Source organism: Ictidomys tridecemlineatus, chromosome X (assembly GCF_052094955.1).
Source record: "Ictidomys tridecemlineatus isolate mIctTri1 chromosome X, mIctTri1.hap1, whole genome shotgun sequence".
In the NCBI taxonomy this organism is placed as follows: domain Eukaryota; kingdom Metazoa; phylum Chordata; class Mammalia; order Rodentia; family Sciuridae; genus Ictidomys; species Ictidomys tridecemlineatus.
Window position 1 is genome coordinate 5,687,483 of NC_135493.1, and position 25,737 is coordinate 5,713,219.

At 37.9% G+C, this 25,737-nt stretch overlaps 1 protein-coding gene across 10 annotated transcripts in view; it reads right to left on the reverse strand.

The window, feature by feature from the left end:
* The window catches only part of Aff2 (ALF transcription elongation factor 2), a 478,853-nt gene that overhangs the window by 108,401 nt on the left and 344,715 nt on the right, over nt 1-25,737 (reverse strand). For all 10 annotated transcript variants that reach the window (XM_005325137.4, XM_040286575.2, XM_005325134.4 and 7 more), the window contains one exon: nt 2,230-2,326. In XM_005325137.4, coding sequence (XP_005325194.2) covers nt 2,230-2,326 — 97 coding nt within the window. The remainder of the gene's footprint in view (nt 1-2,229; nt 2,327-25,737) is intronic.

Genomic DNA, 25,737 nt, shown 5'->3' on the forward strand with positions numbered 1-25,737 from the left:
GTTGCTATTTCTCATATGACCATTAAGTATGAAGGAAAAATCATGACTTTCCCAATTAATGCAACTACTTCTAAAGCATAGATCTGTTTGCTCTAAATGCAATGATTCAGCTGTGGAGTGTAAATTGTTAATGTCTAATGAAAAACTCCCTGTATTCCTGTCAAGGAAGTTTTTGAGAAATTAAATTAAAATCTAAAGAAGAAAAATTAATGTTAAGAAGACAGATTAGTGCTTAGTACTGGGCAACTTATTCTTGTTCGTGTGCACAATGGTTTGTGCTCTTACTCTTGTTTGATTAAAATTAATAACAAGTCAACCACTTGCCGTAACCATGGCACCGGTTCCAGTCAGTAAGTCAAGAAAGAATAGTCAGGGTATAGGACAATAGTTTGGGACATTTGTAACTATTATTAAAAGGTAACTAAGCAGAAACAGCTCAATGCAAAACACGAACTGAAAGTACAAATGCTTGCTTATGCATAAGCCAAGATACATTCTTCTGTTCTAATTGTAGTTACGTATCTTTTTTTTCTTTGAATAATGATTCCTGTTTTGTAACCACAAAGTACTGTGAGCCTGCCAAAATGAAAAGTATATATGATCAACTTCACAAGTAAAGATTGGGATCAACACCTTCACTTTGGTGTCTGTGTTGTTTCTCCACCCCCTCTTTTGCCGACTCCTCACCATCTGTTCATCTCCTGAGACCCCCTGTTGGAGCTGGTCTCCGACAATTATAGTCTTATGCCCATTTCTTGCTTTCTGGACTTAGTTGGTGGAATAGGTTGTACTTTTGCTTACCATGGGTCCTCCAGTTCAACCTCCCAATCTAATTGTGACAATCCAAGCCTTACTAAGGACAACATAGCTGGTATGAGTTCAGCATATCATGGAAAGTTTCCAACTGAACCCTGATTATCTGAGACTTTCAGTGGTTATAAACCATCAGCATAGGATTGAAAACCCAGATGATTCAGACTGAAGGTTTGATGCCACCTCTTAAGAAAATAACTCTATGAGTAAAAATTAGATTGTATTTATATAATCACATGGAAAGAAAGTCAATTTGTGCAAAACCTACTTTCACTTATTGTCAAATTCTGCTTTAAGCATTTTTATTAGAAAATAACATTGCATCTGTTAAAATCAATGATCTAGAATTTTTGTTTTGTTTTTGCTTTATTTACAAATATGATGCTCTTGTAAGTGGTGTTTTAAATGCAGAAAGCGGAAATGATGGACATTAGAAATTAAGTGTGCATTTTACATTTGCTTTGAAGTGCACAACTCAAGAAGGAGGGGGGGCTATCTGCATTCAATGTACAACAAACACATTGCTAGGAAACACGTGAAATTGGCTTAGACCAGCACAGTGTAGTCTGCATTTACCCTGTGCTTGTTCTTGACAAAACACCAAACTACCTTCAAGATGAAATTTTTTAACTATCAAAATTCAGTCAATCCTCTTTTATTCTTTATTTGAGTATATAAGCACACCAGAAGGATCCCATGTTCATAACAGATCTTGTTCACAAAAATTGTATAGGCGCCATTGATATCACATAGCATCACTGTTCTGATGAGCCACAGATGTTACTTGGCCTTTTCAAATCAAGAAGTCCAGTCTTTTTGAAAATTCTGAAAACTCACTATCCTGCCATCTCATTTGGTGGGAACGTGCTGGAAATACTTATAATGCAGAATGGAATAAGATAAGGGCAGCAGCAAGTTTTTGCCAAACGCCTTTGCCTGAAAGTTCATGTAAGTTGCAAGTGTGGGGTATTAATTCACAGCTGCATTCTGAGGTGGTGTATCTGAGAGAGGTGAATGAAGCAGTCACACTTGTACCTAAATTAATGAGCATGAGCTCCAAGACTCACAGTGGAGTCACAAAACTAATATATACCTTACCCAAGACAATAAGTAGTTCGAGAGAGGGACAAGACAATCTCTATTGCTTATTGAAGGTCAGTGTTTGTATGTGGAAAGTAGAGAGAGATGGGAGGGGGTGAAAGCAATTTTAAAATTCTTTGTGTCTCCTACTGTTGCTTTCATGTAACCGGAAGCAGACTCAACCTGTTCTAGAAACACTATACCCATCATTGCTTTTTTCCTCTCTCTTCAAAGCCCAGAAATGATGCAGGAAACACACTTGTTCTCTTCAAAATAATACCAGTTCCATTTGCTACCTACCCTCAGGCCCAAAACCAAGCCATAAGCTCCTCCTACCTGGTAGAGTTCAGTGGCTGTGCACTGAGTAGTCAAGGTCTTCACAGGCTCAAGGTCATCTTCATCACTGCTCAGCTTCAGGTCATCCTCAAGCATCCTGCAAAGAAATCAGAGTAGTATTCACATTAGAAAGTATCTTTTCTAAATCATCCTCAGATACATCTTGCAATGAGGATAAAATATTGGAGCTACAATCTGACAGCTGCAATTCTGTCAAAGGTATTGAGGGAACCAAGATTCTTTCAGCTAATTAGATGTTTGAGGTCTTATATTTATGCCATACTCTGCATACATCTTCCCTCTCTACCTTCCCCTAAATCAAGGGGGAAAAGACAATTTCAGCATCTCCAGAGATGACTGGAGTCCATATATTTGACTACTAAAAGTGCAATAAATATACTAATCAATCACTGTATATGTAAGCAGGGCATGGCATTGGATCTCTTACAGGATAAAGGGCTCTGAGTCTCCCAGGCAAGAATAGTGACAGGGAACAGGCTGTTACCATGTCACTATTCTTGAAGAATGAAGCTTGCTGGGGCTCTCTGGATGACAGAGGCGAAAGGACTAGTGAACTTGCACTGCTTTTCAGTGCTCTCTGCTGCTGGGCAGCTCAGTGGCCACAAAAGAGCTGGGAGAGAAATGGCTAGTCATTAACCTTTTGATATATGACTTGTCTCTTCCTGTAAAATTTGATCCAAGAGGTGTAAGTCCATAATGTGGGTAAGAAATCTTTCTCTCCTAAAGCATGGTACCTGAAAAATATGAGTGATCTGGATTTTCGTGATGAACTAGCACTTTCAAAATTGTTTACTGGGCATGAAAAGCCTTTTGTTTTGACAGGGGTATCAATTTCAGTGCCATGCATCCCCACTATCTCCAAGTTTGAGTTCCAGCTTATTATCTTAAAATTTCAAGTATACAGGTTTTCAGACCTATTGGTGTTCATATTTAAATTTATAAAATATAACTTTAGACCTCATGACAGGCTTCAAGTAAGGATCTCCTCAACCTTTTCTGGATCAATTCCCATATCCCTCAACTATTGAAATCCTATTCACTCACCCCACCACCACACACATAGCTCAATCAGTTTCTACTTCCTCCACAAAAGCTTTTGAATCTGATAATCCCCATCTCTAGCTGGGTCACAGCACTGTTTCCTATTGTGTCTCTCTCCCCCATCAGACTCTTATTCCCATATGGGTTTTGGGCACAATGTATTCAACTTTGTCTTCTTTACAGCATCTTTCCAGAAATGATAGACAAGGAAGAAAAGTTTTAGAGTGATGAACAGCTTTTGCTCAAGATCACACAGTTAGTGCTACAGCTAGTCCTAAAATTCCCATTTCTTGATTCTTATCTGTGTACTTTATCCAGGAAAGGGAAACTAGAAAGGAAAATGTAGCTTCTAATTTGATAAATAAATACATGTTATTTAAAGTTCAAGTTCAAGTGTTAGAAAAAGATTCAGGTCAGAGTGAATATCCAATAATTCTCCAAAGAAATCACAGCTCCCTCACTTTCAGGCTGATCCACAGAACACCAGGATGTGTTCACTGAGGTCTGAAAACTAAAGACTGATATAAAGGATGATTGGTGGGAAGGACAACTGTTAGAGTTGGTTTCAGATAAACTAAATTTTCAGGATTTATGACTGTCCTTCAAGAGACTAATGGATGTTTTGAAGATCTTAGAGAAGGAGAAAAAATGTGTCTTGGTATTTCTTTTGAAATTGCAGACTTATGACTCTGAACAAATAGTTCTTTACAACACGTTGTAGAAAATGAGGAGTATCATTCTTATAAGCTATAGAACTAAAACATAAACTTCCTGTGCTTGTCTTTATAAAAGGCTTTACTCTCTCTCTCTCTGTGTGTGTGTGTGTGTGTGTGTGTGTGTGTGTGTGTGTGTGTATCTCATTACATGTGGGGAATGTCTTCTTATTTATATCTAAGTGTTCAGTGAAATAATTGATAAATGATTCCTGCATTTAGTAGATCCATTTTCTGAATGAGAGAAAGTGTTAAGTATTTGATCAGCAGCACAGTACAGAATTTAGTTCTGGCACTGACCCTATCCCCACTTTCCAAATGGGGACTCTGAGACTTGGAGGGGATACAGAACTTGCTCATGACTGCACAGCTAGAAATCATGGAGGCAAACATAGAACCTAGATCATCTTGAGCCAGAACTAAAGATTGCCAAATGTTCTCTTAGAGGTTACAACTTTTAGGATTGCATATCAAATGGAAACAACAGCAGCAGCAACAAAAACCATATTATTTATTTCCCAACAAACCACATTAATGTGGAGTAACGGCAGGCTAATCATAAGCTCTGATTTCTTGGACAAATTATTTATCAGCTCTGAGCTTTATCTGTTCAATGGGAGGGCAGAGGTGAGTACAGCAAGAACTAATGCATGTGAAAATGCTTTATGAAAGGACAAAATTAATGCAGACTATTAGTAGTTTGGAAAGATATCTTAGTTTGAAAAATAATGGACATCATTAATACTATTAACAAATAATGACAAGGGGAAATCTTAGTGCACCTTTGCTCCTCATTTTAATTTGCTGAGTAATCTGAAGGTAAGCCATGATGACTCAGGAAATATCTAATGGAATCTCAAGGCTGGATTTATAGGTTACTCCCCTCAGATAGCATGAGACATCCAAAGCCAGAGCACAGAGGCCTGAACTCAAAACTCAACAGTTATTTTACTCTCCAAGCAACTTTATGTCATTTTAACATGTAAATGAAATGTCCTCCAACATACAATTCTGAAAATCAGTATCCAATCCAGAATGTATTAGACATTAAACCACCAACTGTTTTCCATGCAACAGCTTGCTATGTATTTGGTTAATAAAGGACAATTTAATGCATATATTCAGATCCTAGTAAACACAAGTCAAGGAAGTAACTAAGAAGACAAAAATGCCTAGTTATCTCTGGAGGTGTTAGGCATTCATTTTGTTCTGCTCCTTCCCTGACCTATTAAGCTTTATTATTGAGTATACATGTACTTGTTTGCATTTTCATCCTTGGCTAATGCTGAACATTACTCTAGGGAAAGTGTAGGATTATAAAAGATTTTGGACTTAATTATTATAGCATCACTATTCACACCCATTGCAGTGAAGGTCATCTCAGCAGAAAATGGTAATCTCTTTTCATGAAGTTATAATTCCATAGACAAATTCAACACATACTGTACACCCCAAAATGTGAAAAAGCATGTTCATATAAATGTATGTCTCTGTGTGTCATCTAAAAAACAAAACCACTGTCCTTCACCTTTTCAGTTAGGCAAAAACAGAACATGTAGACCTCCTTACTGATTCCAGATATTTATTCAGGGTCTAGTGGTTTACAATTGTTGTTTTTATGTGAATAGGCTCTGTTTTTGTTATTACTATGAATTATAATTACTACAATATAAGAAGTAGAATAGTCCATAAAACTGTGTCCAAAACACCAAGTTCTTGCCCCAAGGAGATAATGTTATAAAAGCTCCAATAACAAAATTTGGAGCAGATGAGAACCATAAGAGAATTGAGGACGCAGCATGCCTGGATCTTCTCTTTCTCCGATTCTCCATGCCTCAAGCTTAAAAAAGTCTCTTGGCCCCTGTAATATTCCAGAACACTATGATGCGACAGGTTCCATGTGAGTTCTGATCGTTATAAGACTATTCCATAAAATCTGCCAATTTACACAGAAGAACACTTAGGTAATTTCGAATAAGGAAAAATAGAAGGTTTGAAACACTGTTTTAGCAGGTTCTATGGTAATGAAGCCCTTGGTTGTGGCAGGGTGGACTTAAGAGCAAGTGCTACCTACTTCACTATATCACTGTCACGTAGCCACCTACCGGAGACATATAGAACATCCACAACAGATAACCCTAAAGCCCTTGTCTGATGGGTTGCTGGCAATATTCTATTCTTTTTTTAGTTGTATATGGACAATAAATACCTTTATTTAATTGATTTATTTTATGTGGTGCTAAGGATTGAACTCAGTGCCTCACATGTGCTAGGCAAGAGCTGCACCACTGAGCCACAACCCTAGCCCCAATATTCTATTCTTTAGCATCATTAATTGTTCTGTCAGTTTGGAGTTACTCTGTGCTTTCCTGTACCTTCTATCTGATAGTCTGAATCTTATTCTATATAGTCCACACTTGGAGAGTGAATCTTGAATGGTGTTGGAGCTACAACCAGTGCTGCTACCTCCATTATTCAGGAGAAGGGAAGAGGCTGGTTTACTTAGGTTTTGGCTCTCAGCATAAATGAACAACAGTAGCCTCTGATGCAAGTATTGTGTCATCTTCCGGTTACTAGTTTTAATTATCATTGTCATCCTCAGTACCCACAGCTGGTGGCAATCAAAGTAACTTTCTGATGGCTTCCAAGATATCACACAACTAGCTTTTGGGTGATAACATGGTACAGAGAGTCTGGAGGATGCCTGGGGTCTTGTGCTATGTCATCAGTCTTTTGTGGGTCCACTTCTAGAATAGTAACTTGGCTCTTTTGCCTACTTATAGTTCCATTCTCTTCATAAAGCAAGCTAGAAGGAATGAAACTTGACTAGTTTAGAAGTACTCAGAGAATTATATATTTTTCTACCCAGAGCTCTGTACTATCCACAGCATTGAATCACTTATCAGCACTAAGGCAGGTAGGAAAATTAGGAAGAGTCAGTGTTATTTTTCAGAGCATCCATTCTGTTTCCTTCAGGTAAAGGTCCTTGGGCTTCTTTTCTCAGTAGAAGCTTCATCTAACTTTTCATCATTTTAACTTAAAAGTTTTTTCTACTCATCACTACTTTCCTGGGGATCCTGGGAAATTCCAGTCAGAGGGCCATGGAAGTGATCAACAGTTTGAAAATCTATACTATATTCCATAGGAATGAAAACCCAAGATCTACCATGTGGGCTCCTCCATCCAAGTGCCATCCACAATGGTGCCTACCATCTGGGTCCAATTAAATCGGTTCTTTCATCCTGACACAGGCATGTAGACCAAAAAAAGTGTTTCTTCTGAAGCTGATGGCATGCTAGAGATTTAAAAAAAAATACATATCTCATAGGAACACTTTGGTTCCTTAGCATGAGAACTATGAGTCTCATTGGGGATCATCTAGATCAGGAGTTACCAGACCACAGCCCTGTCTATTTCCATACAGGTTTTACAGATTTAAATGGTTGAAAAAAAGCCAATATTTATGATACCCCCAAATTATACAGAAATCGGATTTCATTATCTACAAATAAAGTTTTATTGGAACACAGCCATCCCCATTCATTATGTGTTGGTTATGGCTGCTTTTCCACTACGATGGCAAGGTTGAGCAGCTGCAATACAGATGAATATCTAAAATATGTACTAGTTGGGCTAGTTTATTTTTTTTTACAGAAAAGAAAAGTTTGCTGACTCCTTCTTTAAGCCAATGTTTTTCAAACTCTTAAGCTTAACATTCCTTTTCCATACCAAATAAAATCTTAAAAGGAACACCACATTAAGATAGATGAATGCAGTGCTGCTTTGGTGAACCCCAGAGATTGCAGGAGTATGGAATGAAATCAGCTCCTCTAGAAAAGTCTCATTTTGTGGATAAAACTGTGAATGCTGCACAGAATTTACCCAGAGAACAGAGGCATAAGTTACTTAACCTCTCTGAACCTCAGTTTATTCTTATGTGCAATGACAATAAAAACATGAGATTCTATAAACATTGAATAGTCTGAGTTATGATTCCTAAAAAGCAGTAGTCGGAAAAAAGAAGAGTAACCATCTTTTTTAATAGATACAAGTGTGGAACATATGGATTTATATCTATATTGCATGCATAAACTGAAGCTAGTAGTGTGAGTCCTGATATATAAGACTATTTACTTGTATAAAACTGTCACCTTTTCAGCCTATAGATTTCAGATGGCTTTCAAGAATGTTAAACACACCAAACACTGTTGTATTATATTATTTTTCAGGTGTGTGTGTGGGGGGAGAGTGAGCACACAAGTATGCACATGAGCATAAGAGAGAATATTTAAAAGGGAATTTCCATAGAGAATATTATAACCCAGTGGATCAATGTAGAATGTAGTCCTGAAAAAATGTTGGGACAATTCCAAAAAGGAAAAGAAAATCTTCTATCTTAAAAGGCAATTCTAAGCATAGAACCTGATTGCTAACATTCTATTCTTTAATAGGACTGTACAAGTCATTTTCAAAGAATTTCTTTTTGAGTCATACTAAGAAATATGTAAATTCATCCAAGTAGCATAATAGGGATTCATTCATTCATTCATTCATTTAGGGACCTGGTATTTATATGTGAGTTTTCTGGAAAAAAATAATATAGATTAACTGGAAGAAGGAGGCAGCAAGGATACCAGTTAGACTGACATTATAGTATCTAGGTAACAGGTGGTATCCTGGGATAGGGCACAGATAGTGAAGATGGGGAAGAGAAGCACCAGATTCTAGAGACATTTAGAATCACAATTAGAATAAATTGAATTTCAACACTGATAGTCCTGAGGTCCAAGGTCATTTTGACCACTCCTAAGGCACTGAATTTATATCAGGAGTTCTTCCAAATGTCAAAGCATTCCCTCAGTCAAGGCTGCCTTTCTGTGCTGAATGTCTCCTCATTCACATAGGCCTCAGATACCTATACTAGGATCTTTCCTTCCTGGCAGAAGAGGAGCATTTCTGGTACTCAACCTTTCCCTTTGGAGCTAGACCTGATTAATTCCATTTTCAATTGATGAGGAAAGACAAATTTCTTGCCAAAAAGGCTTCATTTTGTGGTTGCCCTTCTCAGCTTTCCTTCACCTTTAAAAAATAAACATAGCTAACTATAGAAAAGAAACCTCTGTGATTAGCTACAAAGTATCTCACAATCACAGAGGGTACCTCATTACTCATCTCTCCACATCAGCTCCTAATTGTTAAGGATTAAGTAAAGAACTCCTTTATGGAGCTGGTCCATTAATCTCCAACTTAGGAAACTCTTCAAAATAACTGAAATATTAAGTTGCTGTGAAGTGCACTACAACTCCTACCTGCTGAAAGCCACTGGGCCTTACATTAAACTCAGTGGGGGCAAGGACAAATTCTTAGTTCTGTCTGAGGCTTTGCAGATTCTCAACCACTGGTAACAGGGCACTTTATGTTTGGAGTGCTTCAAACTATTTCTCAAACCCATTTCCAGACAAAAGTTATCAAGGACTATTTACCTTCACTGACAAGGCAGATAAAATTTTCTTTATGCTATACATAAAGAATTCACTTTTTATTTCAGATTGCTTAAGTGAAATATTCAAACTTGACAATTTAGGTCCTTCTAAAATGTTGACAGCAGCCTGTAATCCCAGCAGTTTGGCAGGCTGAGGCAAGAGGATCATGAGTTCAAAGCCAGCCTCAACAAAAGCAAGGTGCTAAGCAACTCAGTGAGGCCCTGTCTCTAAGTAAAATACAAAATAGGGCTGGGATGTGGCTCAGTGGTTGAGAGCCCTGGTACCAAAAAAATTATAATAAAATAAAATGTTGACAGCAATGTTTCTCTGTTATTCCTGAAAACCCCATAAGATCTGAGTGCTCAGCTCTTTTTGCTGTATCAATGTGACTCACACTTTAGGTTAGAAGGTGAATTATCTTATAATCTATAGTGATAATGTTTCAACTCTAGAAGATCCTAGAGGTGGCTCAGGTAGTTCTGAATACCATGAAGTATTTCAATAGTGACCATAGGAAACCACCCATCATGCACACATGACAAGGTCAGGGCCAAGGCCTGACTTATTTGGTTGGTAAAGATATAGAGAACTACTTTGAGACTGAGACAGTTTAATACTTACATAGTAAAAAGAAGAACTGCTAGAGGTACCCATTCCTTCCGAATTCTTGGTTCCACATACCAAAAAGGAGGACACCAAAACAAAAGGAGCCAGATGACTACAGTGAATTACAAGATACACCTTGGCAGAGAAGACTATTTCTGGAGTCCAATTTAGCAGTTTTATTGGCCATACTTTCTGTTCTGCAGGGGTCAGAATTGTAAAGTTCTTAACTCATCAGAACAGAGGCAATGGGAAAATGTCTCATGACAAAATCCCATAAGAGATGAGAAAGCTAGTGGAAAATGTCCTTGAAGTATATCTCAAGATCTTCCTGTCCTCTTAGGTGCAGGGAGGACCACTAGGTATTGTGCTTATTGTGCTAACACTCAGATTAACTGTGGTTCAAGTCTCTGGCCATGTGGCTTATCTGGAGACCTTTAGGGTCCACAGGGTGCCATTACAGATATGATAGACATGATTCCCTACACCACAACATGTCTGGGAGATTCATTACTACAAGCAGAACAATAGCTGATGAACCTTTTTCTCTGCTGGTTGTGACGCTTTGAGCTTAGCTGCTCATAGTTTGTCATGCAATGTCCCTTTGAATCCAAGGTCTTACATTGGTAAGACTAGTCAATGTTCAGCATCATTGAAGACTAGTAAATTTTCTATTTGCCAAACTAATTGACTTGTGTGTGGCAGTGAAAGACTTAGTATATGGACAGAGCCTGATTTGTGTCAGGCTCAAATTCCAACCCTTACTACCTGGTCACCTTGAACCTCTGAGTACCTTGGTGAAATGGAGATCATAATAGTACCATCTTAAAATACTGAGATAACTGCTTTCAAGCCCCTACCACATAGGATTACACCAGTCCTTATCATTTCTTCTGACTGTTGGCTCAAGATAGTTCAGCCTAAACTATCCTAAATGCATAAATATATCATTTTATTTAGAAACATAGAAAATAAAAAAATGTTCTCATGTTAAAGCAAAAATTGAAGGATAGAAAGAAACTATATCTTTGTCTCAAATACCTGTTACATGCCAGAAACTGAAGTAAATCAATACTTTAATACTAAGAGAATCTTCATAATATTATTTTATCAATTTTTTTTAATTTAGAAAATTAAAATCTACATAAATACAACTGAACTGTATATCATAAAATATTAATCTACCATATTCCACAAATGTAAAAACAGTTTAATAACAAGAAGTCTATTTATACAATATATCACATCATCAACAAATAAAATGATGAAAACCATATGATCATATCAATAGATGCCAGAAATATACTTGCTACAATTTATATCAATTCCTGATTCAAACTTAAAAACAACATACAAATAATAAAGAAAAGAAAACAAATGTGCAGAAAGATACTTCCTTTCTGGATAAGGAATATATAGCACTGAGTTGTTAATCTAAAGGTAGATTTTAGTAAATATGGAAGGTTATATCAATTTTTGAACATACACTTTAAAACAAAAAAATGAAATCACAGATGACTGTGTTTCAAGTGTTTTTAGAAATCCGTATTAATGTTGATTCATTGGGTAGACAGAAGGAACACAAACAGACTAATATCATCCAATGACACCATTTGTTCTGATAATTACTCCAATTTAAACAGTTTCAAGGCATCACATATGGCTTTCACAAGAAATTGTTTCCATTTAGGTAAAGATGAAATTAGAAAGTGAGACAAAAAGCCTCAGTTTCCACATCCATGTTTCATAAATTATTAACCACTTTAAAACATATCACCATTCTATTGACATTCATGGTTGTCTATAAGCTTTATAAATACAGAGATGCTGGTAACCGGAGTGAAAATTTGATCCTATTGTTTTAACAAAATTAGAATTGTTTTAGAAGGGGCTCCATGATGTCTGGGCATATATTTTCCCTAAGTATCAGTATGAGGCATACATTTCCCCTGAGAATTCAACATTTATGTTGATGTACTTGGCTGCAGAGTCAATCCTGTACTGGCTCTAATACAGAGGAATTTTCTGAACATTTTGAGTAATGGGACTGAAATAATTTAATGGCTCCTTCTGTGCATGTTAAATGAGTTGCATGATATATTTAGCTTTTGCAGAAAACTTGTTTACACTATAAATTATAGCACATGGCACAATCACATTGATGTGGAAAGCCAGTCATGTTGAGTCATTCTGGCCATTTCTCTCTAAATTTCAACTTAGTGTATGTGAATTCCCTGTGGTTTACCCACACACCACAGGTTTGCCTTAACTTTGTAACCCTGCTGAGAACATGTAAGGTCATCATCCCTGCCATTAATTCCTGAAGAAGGGCTGTACCAGGTGATTTCTGAGAGAGGAGGAGTCTCAAGTTAGGGGAACACTCACTGTGGATAAGTGACATGCAGATCTAAATATTGTGTTATACCATATACTAATGGGTTAGATGGGACTGTCTTTCTTAATTATGAAATATAGAAATTACACAGGCAGGCTTTGGCCAGTTTAATTTCCTATGGGATGACAATATAGTAAAGGGTAAAGACTTGGAAGCTGGATTGACTTGACTTGGTCTCTTGCATTTGCTAGCTGTTCAAATCTGGGCAAACTAAGTAACCTCTCTGAGCCTCAATCTTTTGTTTCTAAAGCAAGGCTGCTAGTAACTATGTACTTTGTGGAGTTGATGTGAAAAGTAACTTAAATATTAAGTGAAAATAATCTTGTGAATATTTAATAAATGCTACTATTTCCACTATTATTGATATTAGGGCAAATTTGAACCTGGTGATTACATAAATGCATTCTGAAGCAGCCTTAAAAGAATCACTGCAGAGGAAATCACCAGATCTCAGGTTGAAGAAAGCAGTTTAAGCAACAAAAGAGAGCCATCAGAATAGGTTTTACATACAATAGGTGAATATCTTATGCAACTGGAGATCTATTCTTTCCTGATTTGGCTTCAGGTAAGAAGGTGTCAGTTTTGAATACTGCTCCAGCACTAGGCTATTTCTATCCAGTTATTCATAGACTCATATTCTTCATATTCTTGATAGATGGATAACTAGCTGTCTAGATAGAGAAACATGGAAAGCTCTAAACATAATCATATATACAGTGGTGGAACCCAATACCAGTCAATAGTTATCTAATACTTAGAGCTATGCAAACTATTCTGAATAAAAATATAATCATTCCAAATAAAATTTCTCAAGTCATTCTAGGAATAACATATCAGTAAAATCAAAACATTTTGAACCTCTCACAACTTATCTACCAGGTGTATAGTTATGATTTGAGGGTTTTCACCTTGCCTCTGTTTCACTCTAAGCCAGCCAGTGCTAGGTAACAATAACCAGACTTATTGAGGTAAGCTTAACATGTGTACTGATGGACCACCTCAGATTCTTTGTAAGAAATCTTAGAAATTGTACATGTATTTTCTGTTTTTGAAGGAGGAAACTCAGGCTTAGTAAATTTAAGAAGACAACTCACAGGAGAAAATATTTACAGGTCATATATGAGATAAAGATCTGGTATCTAAAATTTATAAACAACTCAGGTAACTTCGACAATAAAATGAGAAAGAATCCAGTTAAAGTATGGGCAAAAGATCTGAATGGACATTTTCTCACAGAAAATATCACTAAGGACTGAGTATGTTCATCCCCCTTAAATTCAGATGTTGAAACACTAATCCCCAAAAGTGATGGTATATAAGATGGGGATTTGGGGAGGTAACTGGATCATGGGGGATCACTCATGATGAGTTGGTGCTTTTCTAAAAAAAAGACACAAGACAGTTCACTTCCTCTTGTCTTCTCTCTGCCATGTGAGTAAATCAGGAAGAGGGCCCTCACAAGAACCCAATTATATCACTATCCTTATTCTGAACTTCCTAGCCTCCGGAATTGTGAGAAACAAATATTTGTTGTTTAAACCACTCAGCCTATGGTATTCTGCTTATAGCAGCCTAAACTAAGACAGAAGGACAAATTGCCAATATACAAACAAATACAAGCATGCTCAATAGCATTAGCAATCAGGAAACAGACATAAAGTATACAGCAACACAAATCTCTATCAGCTGATGAATAGACAAAGATCATGTGGTCTGTCCATACAATGGAATATTATGCAGCTATAAAACAAAGTACTAAAACATGCTACAACATAAAAAATCCTCAAAAACATGATGGTAGAAAAAGGAAGCCAGCAAGGGGGATGTAGAAGAGCTTAGGCATCCTAGACAAGATGGTGAATGTGGAGGTTGGGAGGAGGCAGGAACAAAGGAGCAAGGAGAGGGTATTCCAATGAGGTTAACTTCCTATTTGACAAAAGTGCTGGTGGACACCAGCAGGGGACCCAATCAGACAGACATGTCTCTACTCATGCATTTAAGTGGGAGGATCCAATAGAAAACCAAGGGGGCACCAATCAATAATAGTGATGAGTTCATGGCCAGGGGAAGAGACATAGAAAGGAGGAAATTCTAGAGACCATAAAAAGAACAGGCCAAAACTCCTCCAGCAGACTCCTGGCTCTGGGATCCTTTCTCTTTAGAGAAGTCTATATGTGTCAGTTTTGCAACATACCTGTTACTTGCTTACTATCTCTGTGTCCTGTTCTTCAATTCTTTGCTTAACAGAGACAACAAACCCACCACCCCTAGATGGAAACACCAGCTATAATGGTAAAGTTCTGGATGATTCTATTTATATTGAATGTCTAAAATAGGCAAGTAGACAGAAAATATAGAGACAGAAAGAGACTGGCTGCCAGAAGTTAGAGGGAGGAACAATGGGGAGTAACAATGTTATAGGGATTACCTGGGTGTTATAAAAATGTAGAATTAGATAGAGATGATGGTTGCAAAGCTCTGTGAATATACTAAAAATATTAAAATGGTGAGTTTTATGGTATCTGTATCTCAATAAAACTTTTATTAAAAAGCAGTCTCATAGCTGCCCAGGAGTGGAGGAGAAACTAGAGTGGCAACGCACACCTTCCTGATGCCAAAACCTGTGTCCCTAACCTCTCTGCTTACTGCCCTGTATGACAGAGGTTGCAGAAGGCCCCTGATGCATTCCTATTCATACTGGAGAAAAACGGAAAAAAGAAGCTATTTTTCCCACATAATCACTTTCTCCCTCCAGTTTTCCTACATTGAAATTGCAATTGATAGAGCCAGAAGAAGCCTCACCAAGAAAAATGGCTTTGTCTTTTCCAGGAGAGATGAAGCATTACATTAAAGAGACAGCTGTCTGGATGGCATGGGACCAAGCCAAGATTCCATCCCACAAAGACTCTTCTACACCCCCCACTTCAGAATTTCCAGACCTGAGGCTAGTAAAGAAAGGAATCTGTCTGTGCAGTGGCCTCATCCCAACAGTGCAAATTTCCTGCCCCCACCCCAATAAAGCCCATAGGCAGTCACATGTTTAATATGGGCTGACACTGTGGAGAAGTTGCTTTAATTGGACCTCAGGGCCAATGAAAGGAGGCTCACATTTTTGCAGTTAAAGGGGAAGCTGGGGCTAGGCCACAGATTTAGTCCTCCATTGATGTTTTTATATAGGAATCTACCAAGAACAGGTAAATCAGGACTCTGATTCTTTCTCAGCAGAGGGAAAAGGTTTTTGCTGGTCAGCATGAGACAGGGAAATACCTGGGATGCCAGATGACCCTCCCAGGAGTTTATGGTGGTCGATAACATGTTGGGAAATCATGTAGTTCAGCATGTACGCCCCTCTTGGCTTAAACCAATCGGTTCAAACGAATTCACCCTCTTGTAGTAACCAATCACCCCTACCCAACTGGTTCCCACCAGTGAATGTGCTAATCATGTTTTAGAGTTGGTATTTGATTTTCCCGCGGTGTGTGATGATTTGCTAAGGGATGCTATGACGTATGTGAAGTCCCTGCCTTCTCCAAAAAATGTATAAAAATGTTGCAAATCCTGGGCTCGGGGCCTCTCAGCGTCACCAGTTGCTGTGTGTGTGCGCGGAGGACCCAGCTAGCTCGCAATAAATACCTCTTTGCTGCTTACATCAATCTTGGGTCTCTGGTGGTCTTTGGGGGTCCTGAATTCGAGCATAACACTAGATTGCAACATGTAGGATTAGGTAGCTGGGCTCCTAAACTAATGCAAATATCACATCATAAAGCCAATTGAAATTGGTGTTCACTTGAGCTGAGAGACACTTTCCCTTTAGTCCTCTTCTGGTTGTCTATCTGACCTTCACAATCTTAAATATGACACTTTAAAAATGTCTGTGTTGCTGTTTTACGTAGAGGGAGCCTCCTACCCCTGCTTCTTCCACCACCAGGCATTATAATCATTAAGAACTGTTTTGCTGCCTTGGAACTTGACACAGACTTTACTGACATCTGGCACACAGTGACCTTCCATTCCCAAACCTGGCCAAGGAAAACATCCAGGGCTGCTTGTGAGAAGGATGCCTCATCCCCAGGATTGCTCTCCAGGAGACTGGGAAGGTCACAATAACTTCAGGCTTGGGCTGAGTGAGGAATATTTGGTTTTCCTCTTGGTTTTTGGGCCACATAGTAATAGGGTATTCCTGTCTCATCCTTCTTGCCTTTGGTTATTTTTAATCACCCAACTATCAGGGCCAAGTTGCCTTGTAACTGTCTGCAAAGCTTGAATGTGACAGAGATAGCTGCTATTGTTAATAGGAGCCTTCACTTCAGCCCATTTAACTTGCCTCAGTTTGACAGCTTCACAATAGCCACCTCCCCTTGAAAGAAAACTGCGATTTAGTAGAGAGAGAATGTGGGGCAACAGCTTGATCTGTCTCTTGGTCTCCAGTGGGTTCCCTTGGCATAGTGTCCCACCATAATGCCAGAGAATAAAGTACCCTAGGAAGTCATTATTTTTGGAATCCATGCTTGGTTAAAAACACTGGTAAAATCCACAGAGCAGAGCTCCTTGCAAAAAAGGTTAAGTGCTGCTTCCTTCAAATATTTCGTTTCTATAGGTAAAAGTAAACCTTTTGTTGAAAATTGTTTCATCAATGGGCAGGCTTTTCTGAACTTGGTAATTGCAGTAACAATGTTATCTGGAAATTACTGCTTGCAGATGCTTCCTGAGTTAGCCCCCTAAGTACATGTCATTCTGAGAGAGTGGAGAAAAAGGAAGCTCAAGGGTGATTTTGGCGGGAGGGGTCACCTCCAAATATTCACTTCCTAGGATGAAAAAGAACTGAGTACCTGGCCAATTCTGCAACCTAAGAGCCATCAGAATCACAGCTATTTATTTATTTATTTAATATGTATTTATTTGTTTTTAGTTATAGGTGGGCTTGATACCTTTATTTTATTTTTTTTAATGTGGTGCTGAGGATCAAACCTAGTACCTCACACATGCTAGGCAAGTGCTCTACCTCTGAGCCACAACCCCAGCCTCAGAATCACAGCTATTTAGAAAAGGCAAATTCAGGAATGAGACTAGTTAAGGTTTGAATTGTGCCCCTCCCTAAATCCATAGGTTGAGGTCCTAACACTCAGGGACTTAGAATGTGAATTTGCCTGAAGGTAAGATTCAAGGGTATTGGGGTGGGCTTCAACTCAACAGGACATGGAAACAAACATGCATAGTGGAAGATGATATTGAAATGATAGTGGCCAAGGAGCAAGGTCTGGACTGTATCATTCTCTCATAGCTTGCAAAGTAATGGGCCCTGACAACACCTTGCTCTTTAAACTTCTAGCCTGTATAATTGGGAGACAATACATTTCTGATTTTTAAACCTCCAGCTTGTGGCATCTTGCTACAACATCCCCAGAAAATTAATACAAGGATTTACCCATGTCCTAGTTCCCAGTTCCCCCAAATATATGGGTTGGGTGAATGAATTCATATCTCCATAGCTATCTTTCCATTTACTTCCCTCTTCATATAATAACCTGGTAAAGAAGCATTTAGTAATATGGAAGAAACTTGTTTGCTAAGAGAAAACAGTAACCAATGTGCTCTAGGGGCAGTGTACTATTTTGCCAGAAACCAATTTCCTAAAGTAGAAAATAACTGAAACTTGAGTCATTTGAGCCTCTTGAGTTCAAATAGCATCACCAAGGCCAAACAACCAAATCCAAGGTTACTTCACACCCTATTTGACAGATGTCTTTTTAAAATACTCTCTCTCTCTCTCTCTCTCTCTCTCTCTCTCTCTCTCTCACACACACACACACACACACACACACAATTTTTTTTTTGCAATATTTGGGGTTGAACCCAGGGCTTCACACATGCTAGGCAAGTGCTCTAACACTGAGCTACATTTCTAGTCCTTTTGATTTTATTTTGAGACAGGATCTTGCCAAGTTTCCTAGGCTGGCCTTCAACTTGTGAGCCTCCTGCCTCAGCTTCCCAAAGAGTTGAGATTACAGGAGTATTTAATCGAGCCCAGCTGAAATTGTTTTATTGTTAAGAGAGATTACTAATTATTATTTTACTAATTTCTTTTATTTCACATTTATTCTTAGTAATTACAAAACTGAATTTTTCTTCCAGATACTTCTGACAATGCCATCTGAGGGCAGACTCACATCCATTTAATATTTTAGAATTTAAGCATTCCCATATCATGATTTTTGTCCCCTAGAGAGCTTAAGTGTCATCCTTTGGGCACATACTAAAAGACCTCAGAACAAGAGGCAAGTCACACAGCCTGAGGGAACAAATGCCAGAAAGGATGGCATAAAGGAAAAGCTCAGAAAGGAAGAAGGTTACTTATGGTGAAGGGTAAGCCAGTGATGTGCCTTATCATCTTGCAACCCAAGAGGAGAAAGGAGGCAGACAGTGTCTTGAATTATACTTCTCTGCTATATGCCATCCCTCTTTCCTGCTTCCCCTTCCTCTGCCCAAACACCCTACAAACAGTGTTCTTCTCTTTCAGGTTCTTACTTTTCCACTTTCTCTTCTGGTATCATCCACTGCAATGACTCTTTTTAAATAATTTTTAAAAAGCTTTTTATTTTATTTATTTTTTTAATGTGGTGCTGAGGATTGAACCTAGGGCCTTGCACATGCGAGGCGAGCACTCTACCACTGAGCTATAACCCCAGCCCCTGCACTGACTCTTCAGGCTATATCTTCAGCCTAGGACACTCTTCAAAGCTCGAGGTTTCTCAACCTAATTTTACTAAAATGTCTCACAAATGCCTCATGCCCAAGAAAAATCATTGTTTCCTATCATGAACCTCCTGATTAGTTTGTTTTACTTAAACAGACCCACCATATGACCCAGCTCTCCTACTCCTTGGTATTCATCCAAAAGAACTAAGATCAAAATATATATTGATACAGGCTTATCAATGTTGATAGCAGTGTAATTCACAAAACTAAGTTACTGAACCAACCCAGGTGCCTATCAACAGATGAATGGACAAAGAAACTGTGGTTTATATATACAATGGAATTTTACTCATATCAATATCATAAAGAAGAATGAAATAATGATATTTGCTGGCAAATGGATGGAACTGGAGACTATAAAGCTAAGTGAAATAAGCCAGACACAAAGTCAAGGGTTGAATGTTTTCTCTTATATGTGGAAGCAGCAGAGAAATTAGAAATTATATAAAGGAGGTCCTATAAAAATAGAAGGGAGATCAGTAGAGTAGAGACAGGGCAACAAGGGGCAAGGGAAGAAGGAAGGGAAAGGTGAGAAACTATGGTATGAAACTGATCAATCTATGCTATGTGTATGTATGTATATATCACAATAAATTCCACTTTTGTGTATAACTATAATGTACAAATTAAATGTATTCAATAAATAGAAGGAAGATCGATAGAGCAGAGGAAACGGATTGGGGGAGGGAAGAGGTGAGGGAAAGTGGAAGTACTGTGGAATGAAATGGGGCAAATTTTATGTCATGCAGTATGATTACATCCAAATTAACCCAAATATTATTTATAATAATTATAATGCACTAACAAAAATATTTAAAAGTTTATGTATTATTAGTTCATCTGTTTTTTTCTCATTTTTATCTATCTAATGATTATTGCAATAATACATAAATAGATATAAAACATAAATTTAACCATGTTAAGTGTACTATTCTGTGCTTTTTAGTAAATTCAAAATGTTGTGCAAACATCCCTAATATCTAGTTTCAGAAATTTTTCATCACTCCAGAACACTACCCTGCAACATTTAGCTATGTAATTTTTATACATTATTCTCCTGATTCATTTTCTACTTTTATATTCTATTCTTAGACAACTTCTAATATGCTTTCATTCTCTATAATTTTGCCTATTCTAGACATATCATATGAATGTAATCTATAGTAAGTGTCCTTTTGAGTTTGGCTTCTTTCACTTACCATAATGATTCCAAGCTTCAACCATGTTTAGCTTGGATTAGGACTTCATCTTATGCTTTATTTCTACATCTTTCTACTATGGTTGGAACATTTGTGTCTCCTTCAAAATTCATGTTGAAACTTAATCCCCAATGCTCTTGTCTTACAAGGTGGGGACTTTAGGAGATTAAATTAGAGTATGGATCAGATTACAGATGTTCCTCAATTTATGATGGGGTTAATCTTGATAAGCCCATAACAAGTTGAAAATGTTGTAAATTAAAAATGCACCAGAGGCAGGAGATACAGATGGTCATTTTGTAGACATGTTGGGATCAGAAAACACAGAAGACAATGTGCAGTAAACACTGGTGACACAGTATCAGTTGTTTCCCTTTGATGGAGTAGCTCACCAGGAACTTCAGCTGGATGTCCCTGCACAGCATCAAGAAAGAGAATCATCTATTGGGTAGACGATGTCTGTTCTAGTGCCTAAGTCTTTAACCCACTTTGAGTTGAGTTTTGTGCTGGGTGAGAGACAGGGGTTTAGTTTCATTTTGCTATGTAAGGATTTCCAATTTTCCCGGCACCATTTATTAAATAGGCTCTCTTTTCTCCAGTGATTGGTTTTGGTGTGTTTGTCTAGTATGAGATAATTGTTTGTCTCTATGTCTTCTATTCTGTACCATTGGTCTACATGTCTGTTTTGGTGCCAACACTCTGCTGTTTTTGTTACTATAGCTTTGTAGTATAGTTTAAGGTCTGGTATTGTGATTCTTCCTGCTTCACTCTTCTTCTTAAGGATTGCTTTGGCTATTCTGGGTCTCTTATTTTTCCAAATGAATTTCATGACTGCTTTTTCTATTTCTATGAAGAATGTCATTGGAATTTTAATAGGAATTGAATTAAATCTTTATAACTTTTGGTAGTATGGCCATTTGGCAACGTTAATTCTGCCTATCCAGAAGCATAGGAGATTTTTCCATCTTTGAAGGTCTTCAATTTCTTTCTTTAGTGTTCTGTAGGTTTCATATATAACCAAAGAATGAGAAATTATATTCCATTTATGTATGATGAGTCAAAGTACACTCTACTGTCATGTGTAACTAATTAGAACAAATAAAAGAAAAGGGAATGCATGCAAGAAATGGAATGCTTCATCCCCAGCAATGGCATTTCCTTTCTTGTTCTGGTATAGAAAAAGGAGGTGGGGGGGAGAGAGAGAGAGAGAGAGAGAGAGAGAGAGAGAAGAGAGAGAGAGAGAGAGAGAGAGAGAGAGAGAGAGAGAGAGAGAGAGAGAGTGTTAGTCTTGTTAAAAGATCAAAATTCAAAATCCAAAGGTATAGTTTCTACTGAATGCATACTCCTTTCACACCATTATAAAACTGAAAAGTCATAAATTGAACCATTATAAGTCCAGGACTGTCTATTGTGCATTATAAAATGATACCTGGAACTTGCTAGGCCCTGATTACCCTACTATTTCTTTTGTCATGTGAGTACATAGCATGTATCTCCTCTGGAGGATGCAGAATCAAGATGCCATTTTAGAAGCAGATATAGGGGGCCTCAGCAGATTCCAAACCTGCCAGTGCCTTGATTTGAACTTCCTACCCTCCAGAATTCTGAGAAAATAAATTTCTCTTTTTTCATAAATACCCTGATCTCACATATTTTGTTACAGCAGAAAACAGCAGCACAAATAAGCTAAGACAACTGTATAATGCCACTCCATTGTACCAAATTTCCAAGCAAGAAAGCTGAGAGCCATTTTAAAATTTCTACCCCCTCCCTCACTTCACATCTTGCAAGTCACTCAATTCTATTGATGAGAATTCAGAAATCCACCCTTCTCCAGTCTGTCATCTCTTGTCTATCCCCACCTTATTTCAAGCTTTCAGCATCTCTTACCTGCCCCAGATTGATCTTTGTCCAGGATAAATCTAGCCAGATAATTCCCCCAATTAAGTTCATTTAAGAGAAACAGAGGACTCAGTCCCTGAAAATAATAGCTGGAATGTATATGATCTGCAGAGTACTATGGCCTTGAAGAAAGTAGGGCTTATGACATCTGGAAGAGGCTGTTTTAAGTGGTTGGAAGCCAGGTGGCTGGAACCATGATGTACTAAGTCAGGGTATGGAATTTGGATGAGATTTGGTGTTAAGACAGTATTACAGCATGCTGATGAGAAAGGGATTCCAGGTGTTTATGGTAAAGAGGTGGAGGAACCTAGTAAGGCTGCTGGGGCTTGACTGTACCTATTTCTCCACTTGTGTTAGGTGCTGGTGAGGAGGGAAATGCCTTGAGGAGTGATGTGGGTGACTGAGGTTCTGGATTATGGACAGTGACTCAGAGAGGCTTGAAAAGATGGCCTTGGGGAGAGGAAGGAAAATCTCCAGCCTTTGGAACTTGAGGGTATTTATATAGACTCTGGAGTCCTGAGATGAACAGGTATTCCTGGATGTCTTCAGCTAGAAATCTATGTGATCCTGACATGTGGCTAGAAGACAAGGATTCTAGAGTGCTAGAGGCAGTAGGCATGACCCATGAGGTACATAAAAGTTTGGACAGCTCTGAGTGGGAATGGCTGGGTTGCTGAGCTGATAATTCCTATATTGATATACTATAGGGACACATAAGAATCCAAATTAGTATCTATGTTTCTTTTTGTACTTCAAGTAAGACCATTCACATTAAAGAAAATACTGTTTAGTTCATCTACATACATATATTTGCTAATTGTTAAAGGTTCTTTTTGGAAAATTTTGCAATTCAAGGGTAGACTTGTGATTTCTCACACCTGAGGGTTTTGATGTTCTAGAGTCTGTTTAATTGTGAAGATCTAGTCTTTTGGTTTTCCTGGGAGAAAATAAAAGGCTTAATCTAGATTTAAGACTCTTTCTAGCTTTTCAGAAATGAACATGTGTCATCAGGCTACAGCATCAAAAAATCTGTCATGTTACTATAAAAGACTTTAATCCTTCTTTGAGTTCCCTATTAGCACTAAATTCAATACATCCAAAAGTAACTACTTTTGCATAAATCTCAAGCTTGCAATTATATAGACAGGAGTATTTGCAGAACCTGAAAGCATATTTCCACACAGTATTGCTCAATGTTTGTTAGAATACAGCCACAAACTCCTCCATCTTCACATACCTCTACTTTTCACTATCACTCCATTTAGACACCTTTCCCCTAGCACATTGAGGTTCTCAGCAGACTTTGGCCCTCTTATGAGTCTGGTGGTATCCCCCCATTTTACAGATGGAGGTGATTATACACAGAGCGTTGTGAAGATGTATGTGTGGCAGTTGCAAGGATTTGTGCCAGAAAAAAACATCCTCTCTGTTCTTTACTAGTGTTAATGTCTAGAATGTGCTGAGATTGTTTTTCTCATCCTCAATTCCACTTGTTTTTTTTTTCTTTTTGTTTCTACTTCTTTAAGCAGGGACAAACACACCAACATAAAAATGCCTGTCACTCTACTGTATTGATTGTTTCCTCCTAATTAAACATTATTTAATTAAAAATAAAAGCCAATGTATATCCTAGGCAAAGAATCTTACTAAGTTGACAGCTTAGAAATGTGAAGACTCTCTTTGTTTGGGGGCACAAATAATCCTTGAAGGCTAAGAACATAAGTTTACCTACATTGCTCCCCCCTTGTCCTGGAAAGCACAGCTTTGGGAGTCGGCAGGGACAGTGCCATAGAAATAACCTTGTCAATCCCTCCCTGCCAACAAGGGTGCTAATTAGTGCCAATTAAGAGTCTCGGTTTTTTGTCTGTGGAACATCTGTCCATAGGCATTGAACTCAAACCCCCAACTCATTTTTTCAAGGCCAAAAATATCAGACAGCAGTTCATTTTGGTCTTTGCTAATGGAGCTTGATTTTAAATTTGTAAGAAGTTCTGAATCTTGCTCTCCCTAGTCTGGATCAGCTACAATATTCCTGCCTGCTCTCATCATCTTTCATAGTTATCTTATTTTTGACGAAGATGTGCTTTCATGAGGTCTGTGGCACACAGGCTGAGAAAAGATATGGCAAAGATAAGACTAGGGAGACCCAGGCATCTTGCTTACCCTATATTCTGCACTCTACCTAATTTTTAAAAAGTAATGTATTGTCACTCAGATAAATGGTCTTTGTTTTGTCTTCCCTTTAAATCCTGGTGGGGGAAAGGCCAGTGTAAAATGGCTTCTCTTTAATTGAACCTATTCTGTGTACACAGTGTGTCCATAAAAGCGCCTGCATCATTAGCGTTTGGTAATGCAAATGAAGGTGGCCCTGCTGTTCCTTTCTCCCTTTATAAAGTGCCCTCTCAATCCTTGTTTGGGACAGGACAAGACCCTGGTGACTTGAAGCTTGTTTTATTCTGTGTGGCCACAAGAGGACTTTCATTCATTCCAGGCCAGCCTGATAATGACATGTTATCACAGACAGTACCTAGGCTATTCTGTCTACTGCAAAGTACTTTGGGAGATTTTCTGAATTCACCCCAGACTAGGAAAGCCATTTGAGCTGGCAAAGATTCCTTTAATTTGGGTATTTCTCTGGATTCCATTATGAAGCCTTTGTCCTTTTCACTTCAAAGTAAACAAACACACTCATTGATCTTTAGAGGGCTATCAAATTTTACTGTGAAACACATTATTGCCATATCATTTTCTTCAGTTCTCTAATAAAGTTATTTCACATTATTCAATTTGTGACCTGCATTGTGCAGTGAAATGGCATGAGTCTTCTCAGAGTGAGTTACAGTCTCAAAAGAAGTAGAAAAATAAATTTATTTAAAACATGATGGAGCACTCACTGCTAACACATTATAAATTGCTCTATTTTAAATGTCTGAACTGGGCACACTTAACATACAATGGCATATTTTGTTAGCATTTATGCAGTTTTCAGTTGACTTTTCCTGATGTTTCACTCATCATCAGATGAGAGAGAGCTTGTCAGGAAAAAATTACAGTTAATGGTAGTTAATGGTGACTAAATTCAATGGACTTGTTTCTATTTTGTTTTACTCTTGCTGGAGATAATGAAAGTATTACATGAACAGCTCTGATGCTGCTTGCAAAAATGCATTCAGTTCCAATGGTAGGTAATGTAAAGTTTTATCTGATTTATAAAACAATCTATGTAAACCTATTTTTATGTTTTATTTGATTCTAGCCATTAGCCTGAGCTTGGAAGTAATTGTAAAATATATCTCACAGCAGCAATTTGCTGTTGTATGCCAAATTAATCTGCATAAATCTATACCTGTTTCTAGGACACTGTAATGGATGCTCCTGAAAAACAAATTTATTCA